Source organism: Leptidea sinapis, chromosome 20 (assembly GCF_905404315.1).
Source record: "Leptidea sinapis chromosome 20, ilLepSina1.1, whole genome shotgun sequence".
In the NCBI taxonomy this organism is placed as follows: domain Eukaryota; kingdom Metazoa; phylum Arthropoda; class Insecta; order Lepidoptera; family Pieridae; genus Leptidea; species Leptidea sinapis.
In genome coordinates, this window is record NC_066284.1 from 12,648,919 (window position 1) to 12,670,435 (window position 21,517).

Sequence of the window (21,517 nt, forward strand, 5' to 3'; positions counted from 1 at the left end):
AAGGTAGAAGAACTGAGTTTCGCAAATCAGTTCTTGTTTTTTTTACAACTTATGTTTTTGATGGTACCTATTTCTTTTCCTTGACTTATGCATACTAATTACCAGCTGATAAAAATCAATTAATTTTATTATCTCAGTGTTGGACAATGTTGTCAAGCAAATACCTTGATAAACCCAAACGATAGTAATGAAATATACTATAAGTGTCAACTTTATATTTCACATGGAGTAAATATATATGTAATTAAATTTAAACATATAAAATTTACCTTCATATTTCTAAAGCACTGAAAAACCAAAATGGCGGCCAATAACGCGACCACAGATATCGCACAGCCAATGAACGTAAGCAGCCGTAACGCCATTTCGTGTTTTGCGCCAATAGAAACGCCGTGAACGTCCATTAGTATCGCGAAGTTGGTTAGATGAGAACAGGCACAGCCGGTGTGTGTGAGGTTGGACCACTCCACTTGGCAACCTTCTGGTGACCAACCACTGAAAATAATGTTATTGAAATAGTAAAAGGCATTTTGTTTAAGACATGCAGACTAGACACATTGCCACAAATTAATTTAAACTGTATGAATTGTTTGTGTCGAACTAAGATGGTTGAACCCGTGATATATATACACGGTTATATACGTAGGAATCTAGCGGTTCATAGCTGCCTTAATAGGAATAATAATTTGATACGAGATCGATCTAGTAATATAAATATATTTCTAGACAAATGTAACTAATAAATAAGTATGTATTTTTATGTATACTATATAATAAGTATATATATATTTTTTTTTTAATGAAAATAAGGGACAAGATGAGTAGGACGTTCAGCTGATGGTAATTGATACGCCCTGCCCATTACAATGCAGTGCCGCTTAGGATTCTTGAAACCCCCAAAAATTCTGAGCGGCACTACAACTGCGCCTGTCACCATGAGACAAGATATTAAGTCTCATTTGCCCAGTAATTTCACTAGCTACGGCGCCCTTCAGACCGAAACACAGTAGTGCTTACATATTACTGCTTCACGGCAGAAATAGGCGCCGTTGTGGTACCCATAATCTAGCCGGCATCCTGTGCAATGGAGCCTCCAACTGGTGTAATATATTCTATATGTATACTGATATTTTAAAAAGAACGTTGAAATCAAATAACTTTTTATTCTATTTATGTTTGTCTATTTTGAATTTATTAAAAATATACTTCTTATGGTTTGTAACTAATTATTAACTATTTAACTTCCTTTGGGACGTAAAGTATTATCCCGTTTATAATCATCTGATTATATACTAATATAAAATTATTGTACATCAGACAAGAAACAAATGCTCATCAAAAATATTTAATCAAAATATTAATACGGAATAAAATAACAAAAACCTAAATATGTGAATAGAAAGGTAGGAAGATTTTTTTTATGACTAAATAGGTTCAAAATCTCCTGGATAATCTTACAAAAAACTTTAAAACCAGTAAAAGAACATAAATAAGAAAGTAGCTGCACTTTTTAGTCCGTAATTAGGCTTAATAAATTCTTCAATATTAAAGTATCAAGAGTACTTTTCCACAAAATATTCTCATTAAGTAAAATATTATTTTATCTTTTTTTTTACTCTTTGAATAATGGGTAAAAAACAACTTACTGCAATGTATAATCCCAAAAGACACAAGCCGGGTTGGTTACATTTTCTGTCTTTAGATGTTTCATGGTTAGCTTTACCATTTGGGATAGCTGAATATGCCGACCGTTGCCCAAACTGGCTGATATCACCTGAATAAATAAATATTTCCAATGTTATAATAGTTAATTAACAAGTAAACATACTAAAAAAAATATTAATACAAATTACATACATACATTACAGTTTACATTACATTACAGTTTTTATTATTGATTTTTGCTTTACATCCTGTCAAGGACGCCTAAACGTAATTGAAGTCAAGAGTGAAATTATCCAAATTGTTAGTAACGTAGTGCCATTACCCTGGAGTAACATTAAATCCGACAATAGTATATTTTTTACCAACGAGCGTACGATTCACCTGGTGTTAAGTGATCAACGCCGCCCACATTCTCTTGCAACATGATAGGAATCACAGGAGCGTTGTCAGCTTTAAAGGAAGGTGTACCTAGGTGTTTTTTTGAGAGGTACCCTTGTCGTATTGCCCCGAAAACCGCAACAAGAAAACACATTCAAAATACATAGTTTAATGAAAAGGTCTCGAATGGATGAACTCAAATTTATAATAAAGAAGTACAATGAGATATAGTTAAATTGACAACCTTTGAGTTAAGAACTCTAGTAACATTTTTCTTCTCCTTCTCAGAGTTAATGCTAATTGATGATGCAGGATCAGAGTTATAAGCGGCAAACTGTGGAGTCTTCCCGAATGTTGGCGGCAGGATCTCTTCCAGACGATCGAAAGCGAAGAACACAATCCGAACGAGGTCTACCTGATGGTTTTCTGTAAAATAAAAATAACATGTTTAACTGGAACTTACTATTCATAAAAGTAAAAGTTTAGGAAAACAAAGTAAAAACTATTTTGAATCACGAAATATTTTAAATTTATGCGTAAAATATATTGCATAAACTGCCTTATATTGTGTGTCGCTAGGTCTTTTTACTAGTAGAAAAATAGTAAAAGCTGGTACAGTCTTCGAAATTATGAAGACTAATTGTATTATATAAAAAAAGAATAGGCAAATTTTTTACGAAAAAATATTAATGACAGGCAAACTACGCAAATTATCTCATCATTTAGTTATAAAATTATAGCTTTTTATGTTTATAATGACTATTTACGATTCAATTTACCACAATGATCAAATATTTCGGAAAATACATCAATATTTTTAATTACATATTATTGTATACAGGTACCTAATAAAGCAGCTTTGGGAATGGTGATGGTATCTTCAGAAGCCTTCCACTGCTCTTGTGCTATGAGAGAAGGAAACGTTTCATCCTCCACATTCTTTACTTCCAAAACACGAACGGAAAGACCTAGAAATAAATTCAAAACCATCAGATATATCCTGTTAAGATTTTCATATATTATGTCAAGCCCACCAAAATATTGTTTGTACTTTCAAGATAAAAAATATTTTGATGTACTAAAAGTAAATTATTGTCCTACTACGAACCACGTGCTGCAAACAAATCATAAGAATCTCCTCCACAAAAACTCATGAAGCAGGGCTATTATAATTCATGCTCTCTCGGACCCTGGCTCCTTTTGGAGTCCACTGCATTAATACAGGATGTGACAGGGTCGAAAGACTCACTGAGAGCTATGGTTTATTTTATTGAGTTTTATTTATTAATTAGTGTCTAATTATTTTCTTGGTAACAGTCTAACATGTCTCTGTTTATACGGATACATAACATAGTAATTTTTATCAAAGCGTTTGAGAAGAGTATCTTTAGCAATCAGTTTCCTCCTGAGGTGTTTGATAGTGCAGAAAAATTTCAAAAATGTAAAGAGGCTAGTATCTGTTAAAGTTTGTACAGTTCAGGGTTACAGTGTTTGTGGTTGTGTACAATACGAGGCTACATCCCATCCTAAACCGTGTTCCAATTTTTTTATTACAAATAATAAAAATACTCTTACATAAGACTAGAAAATTAAAATCTTAAATAAATAACAACTCACATATATTTTTAACAATTTGCAGTATTGTCTTTTCTTTGGTTACAGCGTCAGCCAGTAAGAATGCGTTTTCTTCTAGCTGAGTGAGCAGTGCACTGGCAACTCTGTTCTGAGCATCCACGCTTAAATCCGACCACGAGGCACGTTGACTTTCTTCTAGAAGATTCGATCCTGAAAGTCGAATTTCATTTTAGATTTTTTGTGATTTAACTTTTTACGCTTTTAACATTAAAGCTATTTTAAGTAGAATGTTATTAGTCTTTATTTTATTAATGTATTTATTTTATAATATATTATAAATGATACCACAGACTGGGAATGGAGCGAACGCCCTCAGGGTATTTAATTATACATTTTATTGTACGATACTACTTATTTTGTAACGAATTAAGGGAAAAAAGCGTGCTGAATGTTCTTCTCAGGTCTGAGGCACACTGTTTCGAATGGATGGTAGTTTTTTTTAACTTATATAAATGTGATGAATAAAAATATTTGATTATTACCTGTCTTTATCACTCCCAGTAGCATATCAGTGACAATGGCTTCCTTCTGTCGAGGGTCGGGAAATGTTTGAACATTCTGTGACATTCTCTGTGCTAACTTCTTCATAATACTCGTTGTTGTCATCATATCACCGCCGTACAGAGTCTTTGATGACGTCACCTGTAATTACATTACTAATTAAACAAATTTCAAACCCATCAACTGCGGTAAAAAATTATGGAACGAAAAAAATATCAATTTAATCTTTTTACATTAAGTTTTTTTCTTTTAATACGACTTTTGAGCTAACAGTTTTGTACGTGTGTAACATAAGTGGTGGTAAGTGATCATAATTAGGACCTTAATTCATTTTTTTTAAGATTAAAAGTCATTGATAGTTTTGCGTGGTTTACGAGTGGTCAACGAGTATATACGAATATGTCTTTAATAATAATAAAATATAACTGTGTATTATTTGCAGATGACATATCCATAATTATTCCTGACGAGCATAAAGCGATAAATAATTATAATATGACTATTAATAAAAATTTAGAAACTATATTGACATGGTTTAATGAGAATAATTTATTCGCTAATATGACAAAAACTAAATATATACAATTTTCTAATTATAAAACAATACATAAATCTCTAAATATAACACACAGTGACCTAACGATTAAAGAAACAAACACAATAAAATTTTTAGGCATTATATTAGATTGCAATTGTAACTGGAAAGCTCAATGTGATACAGTGGCAGGCAAAATAAATAAGTTCGTTTTCGCTTTAAGAAGGCTCAGACAAACTGTATCCTTTAATGCTGCACTTACTGCATACCACGGTTATATTGCGTCAGTTTTACGGTACGGGTTAATAGTATGGGGAAACTCCACTAATATTTCAAATGTTTTTCTGGCACAAAAAAAATGTATAAGAGCTTTATGCAATGTCAGTCCTCTAGAATCGTGTAGACCATTATTCAAAAAGCACCGTCTGTTAACGCTTACTGGTCTATATATATTAGAAATTTGTATGTTCATTAAAAAACATGGTGAACGTTTTAAACCAGCAAAGGACTATTCCATATTAGGATTAAGAGATCCAACTCGCCTTCTGATGCCATACTGTAGAACAGCGCTTCATCAAAATAACGCAAATGTTATGTGTATTAGGGTATTTAACCACCTTCCAAAGAATATTAGAGAGATGCCTAAAACATTAATGCATAAAAAATTAAAATTATGGCTAATAGAGCTTTTATAGTTTAAAAGAATTCTTTAGCCAAAAATAATAGTATTCAAATGTAATTTTTGAGAGGTACCTACAAACTAATGTTTATTTTATATTATCTCATTGAATTAAAGCTATGTAATGTGTATTAAGAACGTATAAGTATAAATTAAATATGATATTCCAATATTGACAATCAAATATTTGTATGCCGATATATTGGCGAATTGTGCTGTACACCAATTAATTGTTAACAACTATGTTACCACGATTCATACAAATAAATCATTTCATTTCATTTCATTTCATTTCATTTCATTTCATCGTTTATTTGTTATCATCTGACATTGAAAAACGATAGGCGGCAATCTTAAGTTTCTGTCATCTAGTTTGAGAATGACATAGAAATGAATCTGATAAGAAACAACAGAAAAATAATGCGTCACGCAGAACACTGATAAGTATATTGAAATTATCTAATAAGAATAAATAATAAAGTTAGTGTATTCACTCTCAAACGTTGCGTAAGCTTAATGTCAAAATGTGTCTTAATTAGGACGTTTTTGAGTCACACAATGTATGTGTGCTTTAGTTCAAATTATTTGACGTACTTTACTTAATATCTCACCTGAGCCAGGTCGTTACTGATGCTAAGAAGAGACTCGCCTTCTCTTACTCTTGCTTCTAAGCTATTCAACCAAACAGATCGACATTCGCTTAAATCTGGATTAGGTTCGTGCCATTCTGGAATTGCATCGGCTGAAAAAAAATGAAAACTGTTTATTTCTAATGCATTATTTGAAAATCCCATTGATAATCTTATATTCGGGTGATTTGTGAGGATTGAAGCAAGTAAGACTGACAATTGCTATCAATGTTAATTGGTATAATGAGGTTCGTAATCTTTGCCTATCGTTTATTGTTGAGATATTCTGTCCGGGCAGCTAGTACAAATATTATGACAACTAATGTATTAAAGGAACTTGAAGACATTACTGTAAACATAGTCTCCATTTGAAGGCAGGTTGTGGGTGGAAGCTGCAGCATCAGGAACGTTGGCGTTCCCTCGGTAGTCAATTAAATGCTCTGGAGAGTCGCCATCACGACCTGTAAATTAAACCAACTGCGTTCAAGGGCTATATGAATACATAAGGTCTCTCTCTGCTCTCAACGCTCTTCTCGAAGCCAACCCTGCTTGTGATTTATTTGCGGATGGATGGCAGACGATTTTAACAGAGTGCTTGCGTTTTTGTGAGAGGAATGGATGAACGGTATTTGGATGTTAATTAATTGTTAGTTATTTACAGTAAACTTTGTATTTATTAACTATTTGTTTCCGAGTCATGGATGTTTAAATGTATTTATGTGTGTTTATATGTATGTTTATATTTATGTTTTTATAAATTTATGTAAGTATATTATATTAAATATATCATTGTCTTGTAACTCATAACACAGGCTATATATGCTTAACTTGGGGGAAGATAATTTGTGTAAAAAGTGTGTCAATATTATTATATTATTATTTGTTTAATATGTTTAGTTTGTAATTAATTCTTACTTGGTATAATGTTATACCTGAGAATAATCCAAGAATATCGAAAATGTTTACAAATAGACATTCTGTTAATGATTGGTTTATTCAGACGTTAAATGTTTCCCTCGTTTATTTACCGCGCGTTCAAGGCTGTCTGTCACTCGGAAAACTTCAGAATTATTATTGTTTTGACAGTGTTGTCAGTCAACATTTCGTATATTCTTGGTTAATTGCGCCCGTTCTTCTCAGATCTAAGGCAGTATATTTTGAATGGGTGGTAGTTTTTGACGTTCAACAAGTGATTTTAATCCTATTTTAAATAAAAATATTTGAATTTGAATATTACTTATATTATATTAATTATAGGTAAAAGTAAAATATGATTGAATGAAAATTTATTGATAAAAAATCATATATTTTCTTGCAATTTTTTTTTTAATAAATCAAATTTGAAATTTATATCTTTTAAAATGCCTTTCATCTATATAATACAAAATTGTATAACAAGTCCAGCTACACAATTAGCTTTTTATATTTTTTTTAAGCTTATTATTATAGAATAGTAAACATTGCCCCATCAAGAAATGACTAATTTTATGGAGGCGAGTCGTTTGCAATACAAGATATTCTTTGTCTGGTGGTTCTATTCGAGTTTCGAAAGAAAATATTTTAGGCTATAGCATGATGGGGAATTTATGTACCTTTTAGTAATGCTTCAGAGCCTAGTCGCCTGATAAGTTGTAGTTGTCTTTCGTTTGGCTGATCCAGCCCCAAGTCGTGATAGTTCTCTCCAGATTGCAGTCCTGAAACCCGACGCCTAGGATGCTCTTCTTCTATGTGCTGATGAGTACTTAGCGTGCATCTAGAAAATATTATTGGTTTTAAATTTGTAAAGGTATTTTAAAGCGTCTGAAAGAATAATTGGAGAAGTTTAGTTATAAAAAAGGTGGCATCATCATCATATCAGCCGCAAGGCTTCACTGCTGGAGAAAGGCCTCCCCAAAAATCTCCACTATGATCGGTCCTGCGCTGCCCTCATCCAACCCTGTTCCGGCGATCGGTCGATCTTGTGGGGGGCCAACCAACACTACGTCTTTCGGTACGTGGTCGCCTTTCGACAACGTTACTGCCCCAACGGCTATCTGTCCGTCGAACTCTGTGCCCTGTCTACTGCCACTTCAGTCTCACAATCATCTGGGCTATGTCAGTGACTTTGGTTCTCCTACGGATCTCGGATCTGTACATTTGTTTCGATCTCGCAGGGAAACTCAGAGCATAGCCCTAAAATTTCTAGTGTATACCCCTAAATAGTGGCATAAAAAAATCAGTTGTTATTGTTGGGAATTAACATCCTGCAAATGCAAATACTTCCGTTGATAAAGTGACGTAAAAAAAATATTCTAAAATAATTTTATAGGTACATTTAACTATTATACTAGAACGACGGTATCATCCTGTTATATGAAGATCTAAATAAAAAAATAGGATCAGAATCGTCGGGGTGCTAAACCAATAGTAATAATAAAATTTAATCCACGTATAATTGAATGTAGATAAACTTGCAAACAGTTGACACAGACTACATAATGTTATTAAGTAGTATTTAAAGTAATTGTAGGAATAGTTATGAAAATTCCAGTATTCTTTGTTTTTAATTTAACTTGTAAAATAGAAATCCCGGGAAAATTAACATTCTATATAAAGTATTTTTAAAGGTTATTATAATAATAAACTGTTATGTCCCTTACTTCCATCGGGCCAGTCCAGTTGCTCCTCCAGGACATGGCTGAACAGCATATGTACCAGCCATGGTCCAATTCCAATGAAGTCCTCGTGCGTTCACTTGTTGGCAGTATGCCCTCCGACCCAGAGCTGGTGTTGCACTTGTAGCTGATTAATACATTTTAAAATTAAGCTTTGTTAAAGAATCTCATTTATATAATTATTATATATCAAAAATTTTAGAAAATTCCTATAAGCCTAGTGTGAACCACGGACGAGTAAAAAGTCTTTTTTTACTCGTCCGTGGTGTAACTTAGGTAAAACTCAACGCAACTCTAGCACGGAACATTAAAAAAAAATTACTTCCATAAATTCTCTTAATATATCAATAGTAGATTTCACCACGAGTGCACAAAGTGAATCATTTTTACCCGAGACTTTTAGCAGATAGTAATGTCGAGGATAAAAAGGTTTTGTGGACGAGTTATAAACTCTGCTTTTCATTTCGATTGCGAGGAAATAAAACAGTAGTATAACATGGATATTTTTAACAATTTTAGCAAATTTGAAGAAATTAAAAAACGCACGAAAAAACAAAGCCCCCGCCGCTTTTTTTTAATCTTACGACATTGATATTAGGCTTGGGCTCCACACATGAGGCAAATAAATTAAAGTAAATATTAAAAAATAACAAATTCTATCTCTGAACTTTTTATGTTAGGCTGTATGGCTCTTTTTCTTTGCCTTAATATACATATATTTATGAGTAGATACGTAAATGCACTTGTGCACAAAAATCGATTTTGTGCAGCCTATATCGTGCACAACTAAGCAATTTCAGAGAATGAGAATTGAAAAGTATATTTTAGGTAGTTTGTAGGCTATTTTAAAATAAAAATAACGCTTATTTTGCCTTTAAATTATATTATTATAAACTAATAAAGCTTACCATTACCTAAATAATATTAATATAAAAGAAAAATGAAATCCAAAATAATTCCAGTCGGAACTAAAATTTACCAACTCTAAAGGATAAGGTGAAGAGTTTTGTGATGATCGTTCATTTCGAACTTTTACCACCATTCACTTGGTAAATCTTAGCATTTACTCCGAAAGTACGGTAAATGATGAAGTAGACATGTAATTAAATTCAGAAAACCGAACTGAATGGTATTTAGGACAAGTCGCCAGATTTACTGACGTAAATGTTTTGTTTGTAAGAAGATATTACGGATTTACTTAGCTCGATTCCATTGGTAAAGGGTCAGGCGGAAGGATTCTAGATTGTTATAAAAGACAAATTAAAAAATATTCAAGCTAAGGCGGGAGCTCCGCAAACTTAGTTGACACAATTCGGATCTGACCTCTGCTTGTTTCTCAAAACCAACATGCTTTAAACATTTGCCAGCTTTAAAATAAATTTTTACTTTTACTAATTCGTATCGGTTAATCCAAAGATTTGTGTAAAACTTAACATCGGCCAATATACGACCGTCTTTTACAAAGACATAATATAGACAGTAACAAAAACTCACAGAAAACTTTAGCGAAATCATCTTCAAGAAGATCAGGTCGATGTCCTTTTGCTGGGATATGTGCTGAAGGTGTGGCTTCTAAATCCTCATCCCTTGGCACCCACTGCAGCGTCTCGTCAGTTACTGCAGCTAAAATAAAATCGAACATATTATATATTACAGGGTAACCTAAGGATTGTCTTCTAATAACTTAATGCTAAGTCAAGAAATGTCAAATGAAGGTTCAAACACGCTGCCTTTATTATTAATATCAGGTGATTGTGTGAATTTTAATAGGTTTATAGACATTTACGAATCAAAATCAGCATACAAACGTTTCACATTAAACGATGTTTATTTTACTTTTTTACAGCACAAAAATCTGATGTCGTATCATCATCAACATCATCATCAGCCGGAAGACGCCCACTGCTGGACAAAGGCCTCCCCCAAACATCTCCAGATCTTGACCAGATCGTCGGTCCATCTTGTGGGCCAACTACCAACACTGCATCTTCCGGTACGTGGTCGCCATTCGCAGACTTTACTGCCCCAACGGCCATCTGTCCGTCGAGCTAAGTGCCCTGCCCACTGCCACTTCAGTTTCGCAATCATTTGGGCTATGTCGTTAACTTTGGTTCTCCTACGGATCTCATCATTTCTGATTCGATCTCACTTGGAAACTCCGAGCATAGCCCTTTCCATTGCTCTCTAAGCGACCATGAGCTTTCTCATAAGGTTCATAGTTAGCTACCACGTGTCGTACGTCGCTGCGTTAATGGCAGAAAAGAAACCAATATACCTGGTTCGTTTTCTTCTTCCTTCGGTTTGTCAATGTTAGTTATATCTGATTCAGTCTTTTGCGTGTCTTCCTTTATAACTGGAGCAATATCCAATGGAATTTGTGGATCCACTTCTGACGACGAGTCTGGCTGCCGAGTTGTTGTCTTCTATAAATAATAATGATCATTTTACAATAATAATTAATATTAAATTATTAATTATGTTACAGAATGTTTTTTGCCCTACCCTCTGTGATAGGTCCTTTCGAAACCTTACGACATAATTATTAGCAAACTCACTTAAAAAACAAAGGTGTGTGTATGTGTGTGTCTTAATTTTTTTAAGTCTATGTTGGTATGTGGAACTGGTTTTACGTGCACAAGCAAGTGTAAGTAATTGATGCTTTATTTTAATTTTAAGAACCTTTTCTGTATCGTCATATTTTAATACTACTAACCATGATTTTAAAGATTTTGTTAAAGTGTATATGTTTATTTTACTTATAATTTAAAATAAATATAATAAACATAAAAATGAATGTATTTTGGTAAGAAATTTGGTAATTATATTATTATCATCAGAGTTTTTACTACGTTTTACATGAAATCGTAAAACTAATCCATAAATAAATGCGAATTTCATTCCATAACTGGTAACGCCTATAACAGGACTTTAGAAAAACTTATCGAGACAATGTACAAAACAACAGAACTATTATGAATTTTAAACATTGTTTATATTATATAAACACATGAAAAAATCACCGCGTCGTCACGTTTGAGTCGTTATTTACACTTAACAGAAAGAAAGGAGAGCGCCAAATTTTAGTCTTGTACACAGTCCAATCTCCCGCCAACACACCCGGCCCATGTGTAAACTCTAATCAACTCATAACAGTTACCTGAAAACCATGTAAAATAAACTCACTAGATTTAGATATATATCTCAGATAAACCATTTTTTATTAGTAATAACTTAAGATCGCTTCACTCTGACTTTTAACACGATTCACGCCAAAAATATATCGCTATATCGTAAAACTTTGAGGTACTTGTGTTTTATATACGTTCACTGGGTACTTGTGCTTTAACATGGCATTAAGCTCTGATGTGTATTTATAACGTACTTTATAAATGAAGTATAATTTGGTATTAAGTTTTATTAAGTATAAGTTAGCCTTGGTGATAACATTTAATTTATTCTAATCTCATCATCATTCAACATAATATTAACATACCTTTGTCCCAATATTCCCGAGTTGCACTTCAGGTGGTAAAGTGATATGTGGTCTGAATGTAGGCGGGGTGATCACTGTCGGTTTCTTCTTCTCTTGCTGGGTGAGCACCGGATTCTTAGGAACTGTTGATGCAGTAGACCGCCACACGGTTGGTTGTGATGTAATCAACCAAGGCGGTGATGGTCGGCTTGTCGTACTTGTTGTTGATGCTGCGGATTTACAAGTGGAAGTGTAGCGTAGTGTGTAGTAGCGATAGTGACTATATTTAGAATTTTAAGAGTAGCTGGAAAGTCTTCTGCAGGACATTTTGATATTTTATATCTTTCGATGGGCTCAGAAGACTACTGTGACTACGCTCATGAAGCCAAGCTAACCTTGCAAAGAATGCTGATGGCAATTCGTGTCTTCCATAATAATGACTCCTTTGCTATGAAAAATCAAAAAGTATAATCGACCTCATAGCTAGAAAGTTGGGGAAATGTACCCAATTGTAAACTAAATGTTTGACATAGTATTAGTCGATATAAACAATGAATATGACCTAGCTTTTACAGGAAACTACGATTTAATTATGTTACATATGGTTTGATACATTATTTTTAAGCTAAGTCATAAATACAACTACGTTTTGGTTTTACTTTGCAACTTGTCTGCCTGTATATTAATATACAAATAGAGAATATAAAATGAATAAATACAACCATCTATATACATGATTTTAAGCTGTAAAATCACAAAGTGACGCCATTTACTACCGATCCTCTAAATATTCTGATTTTAAAAGTTGTATTCGTAAATGAGCGCTACTTATAGTGGATAAAAAAAATTAAAAGATATATTTACCTGGTACACACTGGTAATGGGCTTCTAAATATTTCAATGTGTTAGGGCATGGATCTCCAAACATATTCGTACTGGCCAATATACTGCAGTTTTGATGCATGCTACATCTGCGAAGGAACAAAATATGTGTTCTTAGTTAAAGTCTAATTTAAATAAAATACAAAAAACGAGCATTTCATTATTACTCTTTAAACTCAACCTTCACTACTTGGATTCTAGTATTAAAATGCTGAAAAGTTTTGACAAACAAAAGCCAGTGCCTCATAATTAGCCAACAGCTATTTTTGCAGCAAACATTGTTTCGGCGAGCGACAAGTTTGATGAAACCTAAACTAAACTGGATGCCGCAAAGCTTCATTAAGTGTCGTAAACAATTTAAATGTTATTTACATGAGTTAGCGCCTGGATTCAACTTTATTGGCAATCTCGTTGACCTAACCCGATAAAATGAAGCGACAAATAATTAATTTTCAGCGAATTTCTGGTAGCGTAATAGGAGAGGATGAAGTTGAAAATGAGGTAATGACAGAAATTGAAATGGAAATGTTGGGATAGTAAATGTAAAGTAGATTGATTGGACAATGATCAAACCCTTCCTAATGGTGAAACACATTATGGTTGGTTACAAGATATAAATGAGGTTGATATTATTTTACGAGTGCAACTAAACACGCTTCTTAGGATTCTTATAAAAAAATTGATATGAAGCAGAAATCGGATCGTTATGTCATCGATTCACATACGCGATCAATCAAAATTTCTATTGACAAGGTTGTAGCTGTTAACCTATATTATTATTAGTGTGTTTTATTTTTAATTTTATTATGAAACTAAGGGACTAGACGAGCAGGACGTTCAGCTAGTGGTAATTGATACGCCTGGCCCAATACAATGCAGTGCCGCTCAGGATTATTGAAAAACCCAAAAATTCTGAGTGGCACTACAACTGCGCTCGTCACCTTGAGACATAAGTTGTCAAGTCTCATTTGCCCATAAATTTCACTAGCTACGGCGCCCTTCAGACCAAATCACAGTAATGCCTTACACATTACTGCTTCACGGCAGAAGTAGGCGCCGTTGTGATACCCATAATCTAACCGACATCCGGTGTAAAGGAGCCTCCGACTGGTAGGTTGTTTAAAGATACACGTAGGTCACACTAAACGTTTTGCGTAGCTTAAAAAAACCAACATGTTATAACCAAAATATTATGTTTATTGCTTTTCAAAATAAAATCCCCAATAGTCCTCGAATTGTCTCATAGGTAATCCGCGGGTTTTCTTCAATTAGCCACCTAAGAGTAGCCACATTATTTTCGTTGACGGCAGTTGAAGGCCGCCCTTCACGAAATTCGTCATGTAAAGAAAGCTGACGTCTATCAAATTCAAAACAAACCATCGCCTCAGGGTGCTTAAGCAAGGTGCTTCTCTCCCAAAAGCATTTTGAAGACCAGCGCCACAGTCTTGCGGAGAGAGAGAACTTTTAAAATCATAAAAAATCATCGCTCTAAAATCTTTTCGACTTAATTCCATTTTCGTTGCGTACGTAGAACTTTGATGTGTGATAAAAAACAATTGACAAATGATTTCCCGCCAATTGTTTTTTTATTACTAAGAAGGTTGCACAACGTTTCAAAAAATGTATAATTCGAAATTCGAATAATTCCGATGAGCTAGAAGAGCAAAACTTTTAGTGTGCCCCATGTATTACCTATATTAAAGTTATTGATGAATAAGCAAAACCAATTTCACTCAGATGGATAAGTGATTACTCTACAGGGCAGTTTTCTAGGAACTTTCTGGCATAACCAATCTCAATGAACTTCTTTGTGCAGTGTTTCCAGGTCGATACGCTACTGTTACTACTTACCTTACATGTTGCATAAGGGGATTCTTGTTCTCTTACTATCAGGTGAGCCCTATACGCGTTTTCCCCCTATTTCATAAGAAAAACAGGATGATAACACTAGCAAACTATGTACATCTGTCACGTCTGACTCTCTACAGGCAGAGATGATCTCTATCTGCCACTACCTAATACACTTCCTTCTTTGCCCCCCCCCACAAGCTTTTTATTCGTGATATTATATTATTAATATGATCATTGATCATTAAAACTTAACAGCAACTTTACGATTCTTCGGTATTGTAAAAAAATATCGACGATTCAGAAGTGGTTTTATGGCCCTAAATGAATAAAAATCTTTAAAATTGACTTGGTAGTCTATATCTGGCTCACATTAAGTACATCCCCAATCTAATAGTGGAATATACTACTAGGCGCAATTTTCTCAAAAATTCTACCCTTATTCGCTCTGACTATTTAAATCTATCCTCATCCATTTACATGTACAAACCATTATAGCCCGCTTTAAGCATTATAATTTAAAAGTATTATTTACTATACGTCTGATTATTAGCGTCCAATTAGCAGTAATCTCTATGCAATTTCAATCCAAACCCCGGAATTGCATGAAATATATTTAAACATAAAACCACAACTCCACCGATATCCCAACAGCTTTCATTGCTTTGTCTAAATATACAAATTTCATTTGTTAAATTCATTATTGTAAAATGCAAGGAAGTTATATTATAAGCGGTCTGGAATTTGAAGATAGTAAGAAAGGCAGAAATTATAGATTTGGAGAAAATATCGACGTTGTGTATGATATGGTTGGAGCTGAAAATTTAAGTTTAATTTGAGAATAACTGGAAAACTTGGTAGACGACCTCGGTCGTGTGCCTAGTCCAATTGTCTAAATCCAAACCCACGAAGGAACCCAAGGAAGTCACTACCCACACACAAAATTTAATCAAATTATGATAAATAAATACGTATAAAGAATAAATGAAGAATAACAAATTAGATATACACTTAGTATCAACTCACTAGATGGGATTAGTTGCTTTGAGCGACTGCCATAATTGTAAACGGTTTTAGATATATGCATTAGTTATCAAAAGCGAACAATGCATATATCTAAAACCAACTAGGGAATAGTAAATACTCTTAGATAGCATACCTGCTGTGTAAGACTCGTAAACTCCTCGTCGACATGCAGTTGACACTCCAGTCGGTATTGCCATGGTCATTGCATATGGTGATCGAGAACCTTCCATAGTTGGCCCGTATTAAATGTATCACAGAGCCTTCTCCGCATCCAATCTTCAACGTTTTTCCCTCGCATGCATATGCTGTCTCGTACCGGGGTTCTGAAACAAAATGAAAAACAATTCACTTTTAGATATCGACGGCACTGTTTATAAAACGAAGAGATTAACCACATGCATTCCGACTATATTATTTATTTTATATATTACTATATATATTCAGTAAACATTAAGTATTGTAATAGAAAAACAATTTTAAACTTCGTTTGATAACTTAAAGATAAAATCACCTTAGTTAATAATAAATATGGTGACACCAAACTAATAAAACAGAACGCAAAAAGAGAAATACAAGATTTCACTGCAACAAAAAGAAAATAAGCACCACACAGTTTAAAGCCTTAGAGATAGCAAAGCTAACAACTTAAGCAACAGTTGCTGAAACATCACCGACACTTTCTAAAGATGATAATGTACTTCCAATCGTAAAGTTACGGAGAATGCTAGAGTGAATCCAATTAAACAAAGCTGATATTATTTTAACCATGTTTCTCCACTGGTGTTCAAAGCTAATTGTTATCCTATTGACACGACTTAAATATAGGTTTCATTTTTCAATACGACAACACATCGACTACATAATTTTGCTATGTCCTTCCATAATACCAAAAAAAACAGGGAACTCTCAGGCCCAAAAGGGTGTCATAGAGGCGTCAAAGGGCATTTACCGGTGGGAAGCTCCAACCAAGCAAGAACCAGGATGCCGGCTAGATAATGGGTACCAAAACAGCGCCTTTTTCTGCCGTGAAGCAGTAATGTGTAAGCATTATTGTGTTTAGGTTTGGAAGTCACCGTAGCAAGTGAAATTATTGAGCAAATGAGATTTAACATCTTATGCCTCAAGGTGACAGGCGCAATTATAGTGCCGCTCCGAATTTTTAAGTATCTCAATAATCCTGAGCGGCACTGCATTGTAAGGGTGAGGGCGTGTCAGTTAACATCAGCTGAACGTCCTGATCATCTCGTCCCTTATTGTCATAAAAAATACTTAGTAATCACAAAATTGTTTAGAGCCATATAACTATGATTAATCGTAGTTTAGATTATAAATATACCAAGTAAAGCTACTACCAATAGAAGACTGTATATAAATTGAATTTCGCGCGAGTACTTTATAAGGTGAGTATAGAAGATAGCGTATAATAAATCTGACTAAATTAATGATGGCGCCGAAGTTCCGTTTAGCGGGCTTTTGCTACGTCATACAACGAAATGAGGACTGGAACAAAACATTATGCTGTGATAGGGTTGTGTGCAATATCAAAATATATCGATAAAATTATTAAATAATTAACTCTAGATACTTTGTACTAGCGGATTATTTTTAAATATCTACTCAACATATAATATAGTATCGAAATTTATCATACTTATCAAAATTATAATAGCTTAACAATTAGTATAATATTTTTTTTGATGAGTGCAAAAAGAATAGCAGCAGAGTTACTTGCGCCGTTTCTTCTCTCTAAACGCTAGCATTTCAGGGTTCGACATATAGGCTGATATTCTGATATTCATTTTATTTAAATATTTGCATGCTAGGAATAGTGCTGGCAAAACATGTAAGCTCTTATTATTTATTTAAATTTAAACACCATTGTATACTATGTTTTTTGCAAATAAATATATTATTATTATTATTAATTATTATTATAGGCGGATACGTTAAGTAAAATAACTGCCAGATATTGTTGGACAGCTTTATTTAGACGCGTTCTTCGTGCCAGTGAACGCCGTGGACAATATATTGGGAAACAATAGGATACAAATATAAAACTCATTGAGACCGACAAATTTGTCTTCTTTGGCAGTAGATAGAGCCGCAGAAACTAAACGCATATAACCCTATTGACAAGACTTTCACAAGCAGTTATATAATGTTATAAGTCACTGATGATACTCCAATAAAAAAAAACAAATAAGGCATAATACATAATAACGCATATTCAGTAAAACGAAAACTTGTTCTGAAATCTGATCAGTCTACCTTAGTCTCTATAGTGCATTAAAAGTTACCTTATAAATACTTCTAACATAACTAACGTTATTAAATATAAGTATTTATTTAAACGGAAGCGTCACAGTATGATTAAATATTAATTCCTCATCAATATAAAAAGATCTACTTTTATATAGAGATGAAGACAAACTATACACACAAATTACTTGATGGTACATGATTACCGCGGCCCATTCTCTCTCAGGCTCGATATCCATCAAAGCGGAGAGGAGAGGAGATGAAATGTATTTTGATAATAAATCAGATTTTGATATTTCAACATCTCTCCGCTAAGCTTCGGTGGAAATGGATCAAGCGGAGAGGAAAAGGGGAAATTTTGTGTAGTCACATCTCACAGCTTTGGTGGAAATAACCTAACAGCTTCGCGGCTTATCTCCTCTCATCTCCTCTCCGCGTTGGTGAATACCGGGCCAGATAACACAAGAGTATTGCAGACCTTATCAAGCGTCGAATAAACTTACACATGAATTCGAAAACCGAAAACACATTGCCACACAGAGGCGGTCCAAAATAGATCCGGTAGCACCATTGTGAGCGTCTACTCATTGCGGCACCGATGCATTTTTAGAAGTAAACATTATTAATCACCAGCCAATCTTATTTAAGTTTAATAGTTCCCTTAACATTTATATGCACTATTGATGTATAATTTTTGATAAACAAAAAGGTCGTAATGTACAAAATCTTCGCAATAATACTATGAATATGGAAACATAAATCAAGTTTGAGAGAGGTACTGTAATGTTGCTACAGATTAACGATAAGCCTTCTCAGAGTCGTAAATTATTTTGACCTCTAAACACTGTTATAATGTGGAATTTACAAAAGACATTTAATTATGGTATTTAGGTTTTATGATACAATTTAATATTGACTTAATAAAATGAGTATAAATATTAGATAAGAGTAAATCAATTAATTAATTTGAAAAAACTCTTTATTTCGATAGGATTTCTAAGTTCGGAATCAGTCAAGTTCGGAATCTGAAGTGTTCCTTACCAAGCTAATTATTGTATAAATTGTCTAATTAGGATGCAAAAAATGCATTCAAATGCAAAAAAAGAAAACAGAACTGAAAACACAATAACCCACAAAGTAAACAAGGAAATCCGCAATCGTATTGATTATCAATTAATACGAAAAACACCAATCCACTAGTGATGTACGATGAATAATATATCGACAATTATAACCGACAGCTGTTCACATCGATATAAATCCAATATACGTTATTAATTGGTATAATTACATCGGATCCTGTCTGTTTCCTCGTCCACAAATAAATAGTATTGTCTTGGTTACGGTAAATGTCGTCGTTGGATTATTAAAAGCGACTATGAGGACATTATTCAATTATAAATGTGATGGTTTATATTAATTGCCTAATAATTGCCGGACATAATGTCATACGAATATTACAGCTGCCTCAAATATGTAAACTAATGGCTTTTAATTAATGTTCCCGTTAAGCAATTATGATGGTAGAAAACTACTACTACTACTTTAATTATATTAAATTAAATTATTATTTACATTTTATATTTAAATTTTATTTGTGATAATAACCTTTAATGAATATTCGACGATTGACTTCGATTGATTGACAAAGGTATGGCAATTCTACTTTAAACCATCAAGTGTTGTAAGGAAACATGGTCGTACCTACATCACACTAAAATCATAGGATCTGCTTTTTTATATTGACGAAAAATTGGAGCTCTAATGAGTAGCGGTTTTGCATCAGCCTATTATAATCATTATACTTAAATAAATTATTTTTTAGACTTCTTTCACTATATTTAATAAATACATCATTGTGATCATCATACAATCGATAAGTTCCCATCCCTAATATGCAGACTGCATTTTGTATCGATACGATAAGATCGATACGTGAAAAACTATTTAAAGCCTCTCGAAAACACCTCGCAACCCCACGTTAGGGGTGGGCTATAAAAATGATTTATTGCAAGTGTCCATTGCTTCTTGTTAGTAGGGTCAAAAACAATTTACGAGGTATAAAGGGATGGGGTGATTATTCCGAGCGATGAGTATTTTCGTCTGTGCATAATTTTTAGGTTGATTTTTATTAATTCGTGGTAACATTTCGGTATAAGTACTGGTTTTTTATATTACTTTAATTAATTTTTTTAATACTAACTTTGTTTAATGTTAAGAATATTATTAATGTGCCAAATTTTTGATTTAATTAATGCATAAGTCTATGTCATCAATATTATTAATATTGTATCTCGCATCAATATTATTACTATTATAAATAATCAATGCTCGAAGTATCCTATCCTATCCATGCGCTCTTAGTATACGTTTATTATCAAATTAAACTAGGACGAAGCCTGCGCCGCTGTCTATCTGACTAATCTGTCTGACTAATCTATCTGACTGACAATAAAAAATGTTTTCAAGAAAGTTACTATAATGCAATGTATTCATTGACCAAATTCTTAATTACTATATTATTACCAACATTTCCACAACTGCCACATCTGTTTCATTAATAATTTTACTACAATAATTACAATGTAATAGTGCCTTGTGTTCTTAGTACTTTATTAATCCCATCGGACCACTTCAACACACGTAAAATTGTAATTACCCTCCCATTTTACAAAACAATAATCCTATCAAATATTATACGCCATGCCCCGTTGCGTTAAGGTTCAAATTTGATAGAAGAACATAAACTTCAATCATCGAATCTCGTTAGCAGATACACGACTGTCGACTGCTGTTGACGACTGTCATTTGATATCCAACCGTCGAGCAGAGCGCGCGTAATGTTTGTGACGCTCAGACAAAAATAAACATTAAATAAACGAAATATGCGCGATTTCCGCTTGTTGTATTGCAAATGTAGATATGGACTGTGCGAATTTAATTTTGCGATCCATTAATCGGTACCGTCATGGACTGGATTAGGGTGAATTTTATATGAACATTATGCTATCATGTGGTTCATCGGTCGGTTATGCGTCTCTAGGTTAATGTGCATTGAATTTAAGGATTTGAGTGCATCAATAAACGAACAGCTCGTTGAATTTCAAATGCTTATTGACTCCACAGATAGGTGGGAGCCTTGTATTGATTTCGTAAATAAGAAAATGTATCTATCATTATATTCTTAATAATTTGACTCAAATCAGCTGTTCTAATATAAAATGTGCTCCATTTTAAGAGGAAAACTTGATGGGCGACTATGATGTAATATACCGTATATAATATTAGTTGTTAATCACAAACAAAAACCCAAAGAGGCCTCAAAACCCTATCAATAATCAAAGCGTAGAAATT

General features: G+C 33.5%; 1 protein-coding gene across 4 annotated transcripts in view; it reads right to left on the bottom strand.

Annotated features, from left to right (window-relative positions):
- The window catches only part of LOC126970076 (latrophilin Cirl), a 335,802-nt gene that overhangs the window by 12,293 nt on the left and 301,992 nt on the right, over positions 1-21,517 (bottom strand). For all 4 annotated transcript variants that reach the window (XM_050815749.1, XM_050815747.1, XM_050815748.1 and 1 more), the window contains exons 3-17: positions 16,038-16,227; positions 13,013-13,119; positions 12,170-12,378; positions 10,952-11,099; positions 10,171-10,299; positions 8,662-8,803; positions 7,615-7,775; positions 6,373-6,483; positions 6,005-6,135; positions 4,161-4,320; positions 3,661-3,828; positions 2,889-3,011; positions 2,288-2,469; positions 1,647-1,774; positions 270-495 (exon numbers count right to left, since the gene is read on the bottom strand). In XM_050815749.1, the coding sequence (XP_050671706.1) occupies positions 270-495; positions 1,647-1,774; positions 2,288-2,469; positions 2,889-3,011; positions 3,661-3,828; positions 4,161-4,320; positions 6,005-6,135; positions 6,373-6,483; positions 7,615-7,775; positions 8,662-8,803; positions 10,171-10,299; positions 10,952-11,099; positions 12,170-12,378; positions 13,013-13,119; positions 16,038-16,227 (2,315 nt within the window). The remainder of the gene's footprint in view (positions 1-269; positions 496-1,646; positions 1,775-2,287; positions 2,470-2,888; positions 3,012-3,660; positions 3,829-4,160; positions 4,321-6,004; positions 6,136-6,372; positions 6,484-7,614; positions 7,776-8,661; positions 8,804-10,170; positions 10,300-10,951; positions 11,100-12,169; positions 12,379-13,012; positions 13,120-16,037; positions 16,228-21,517) is intronic.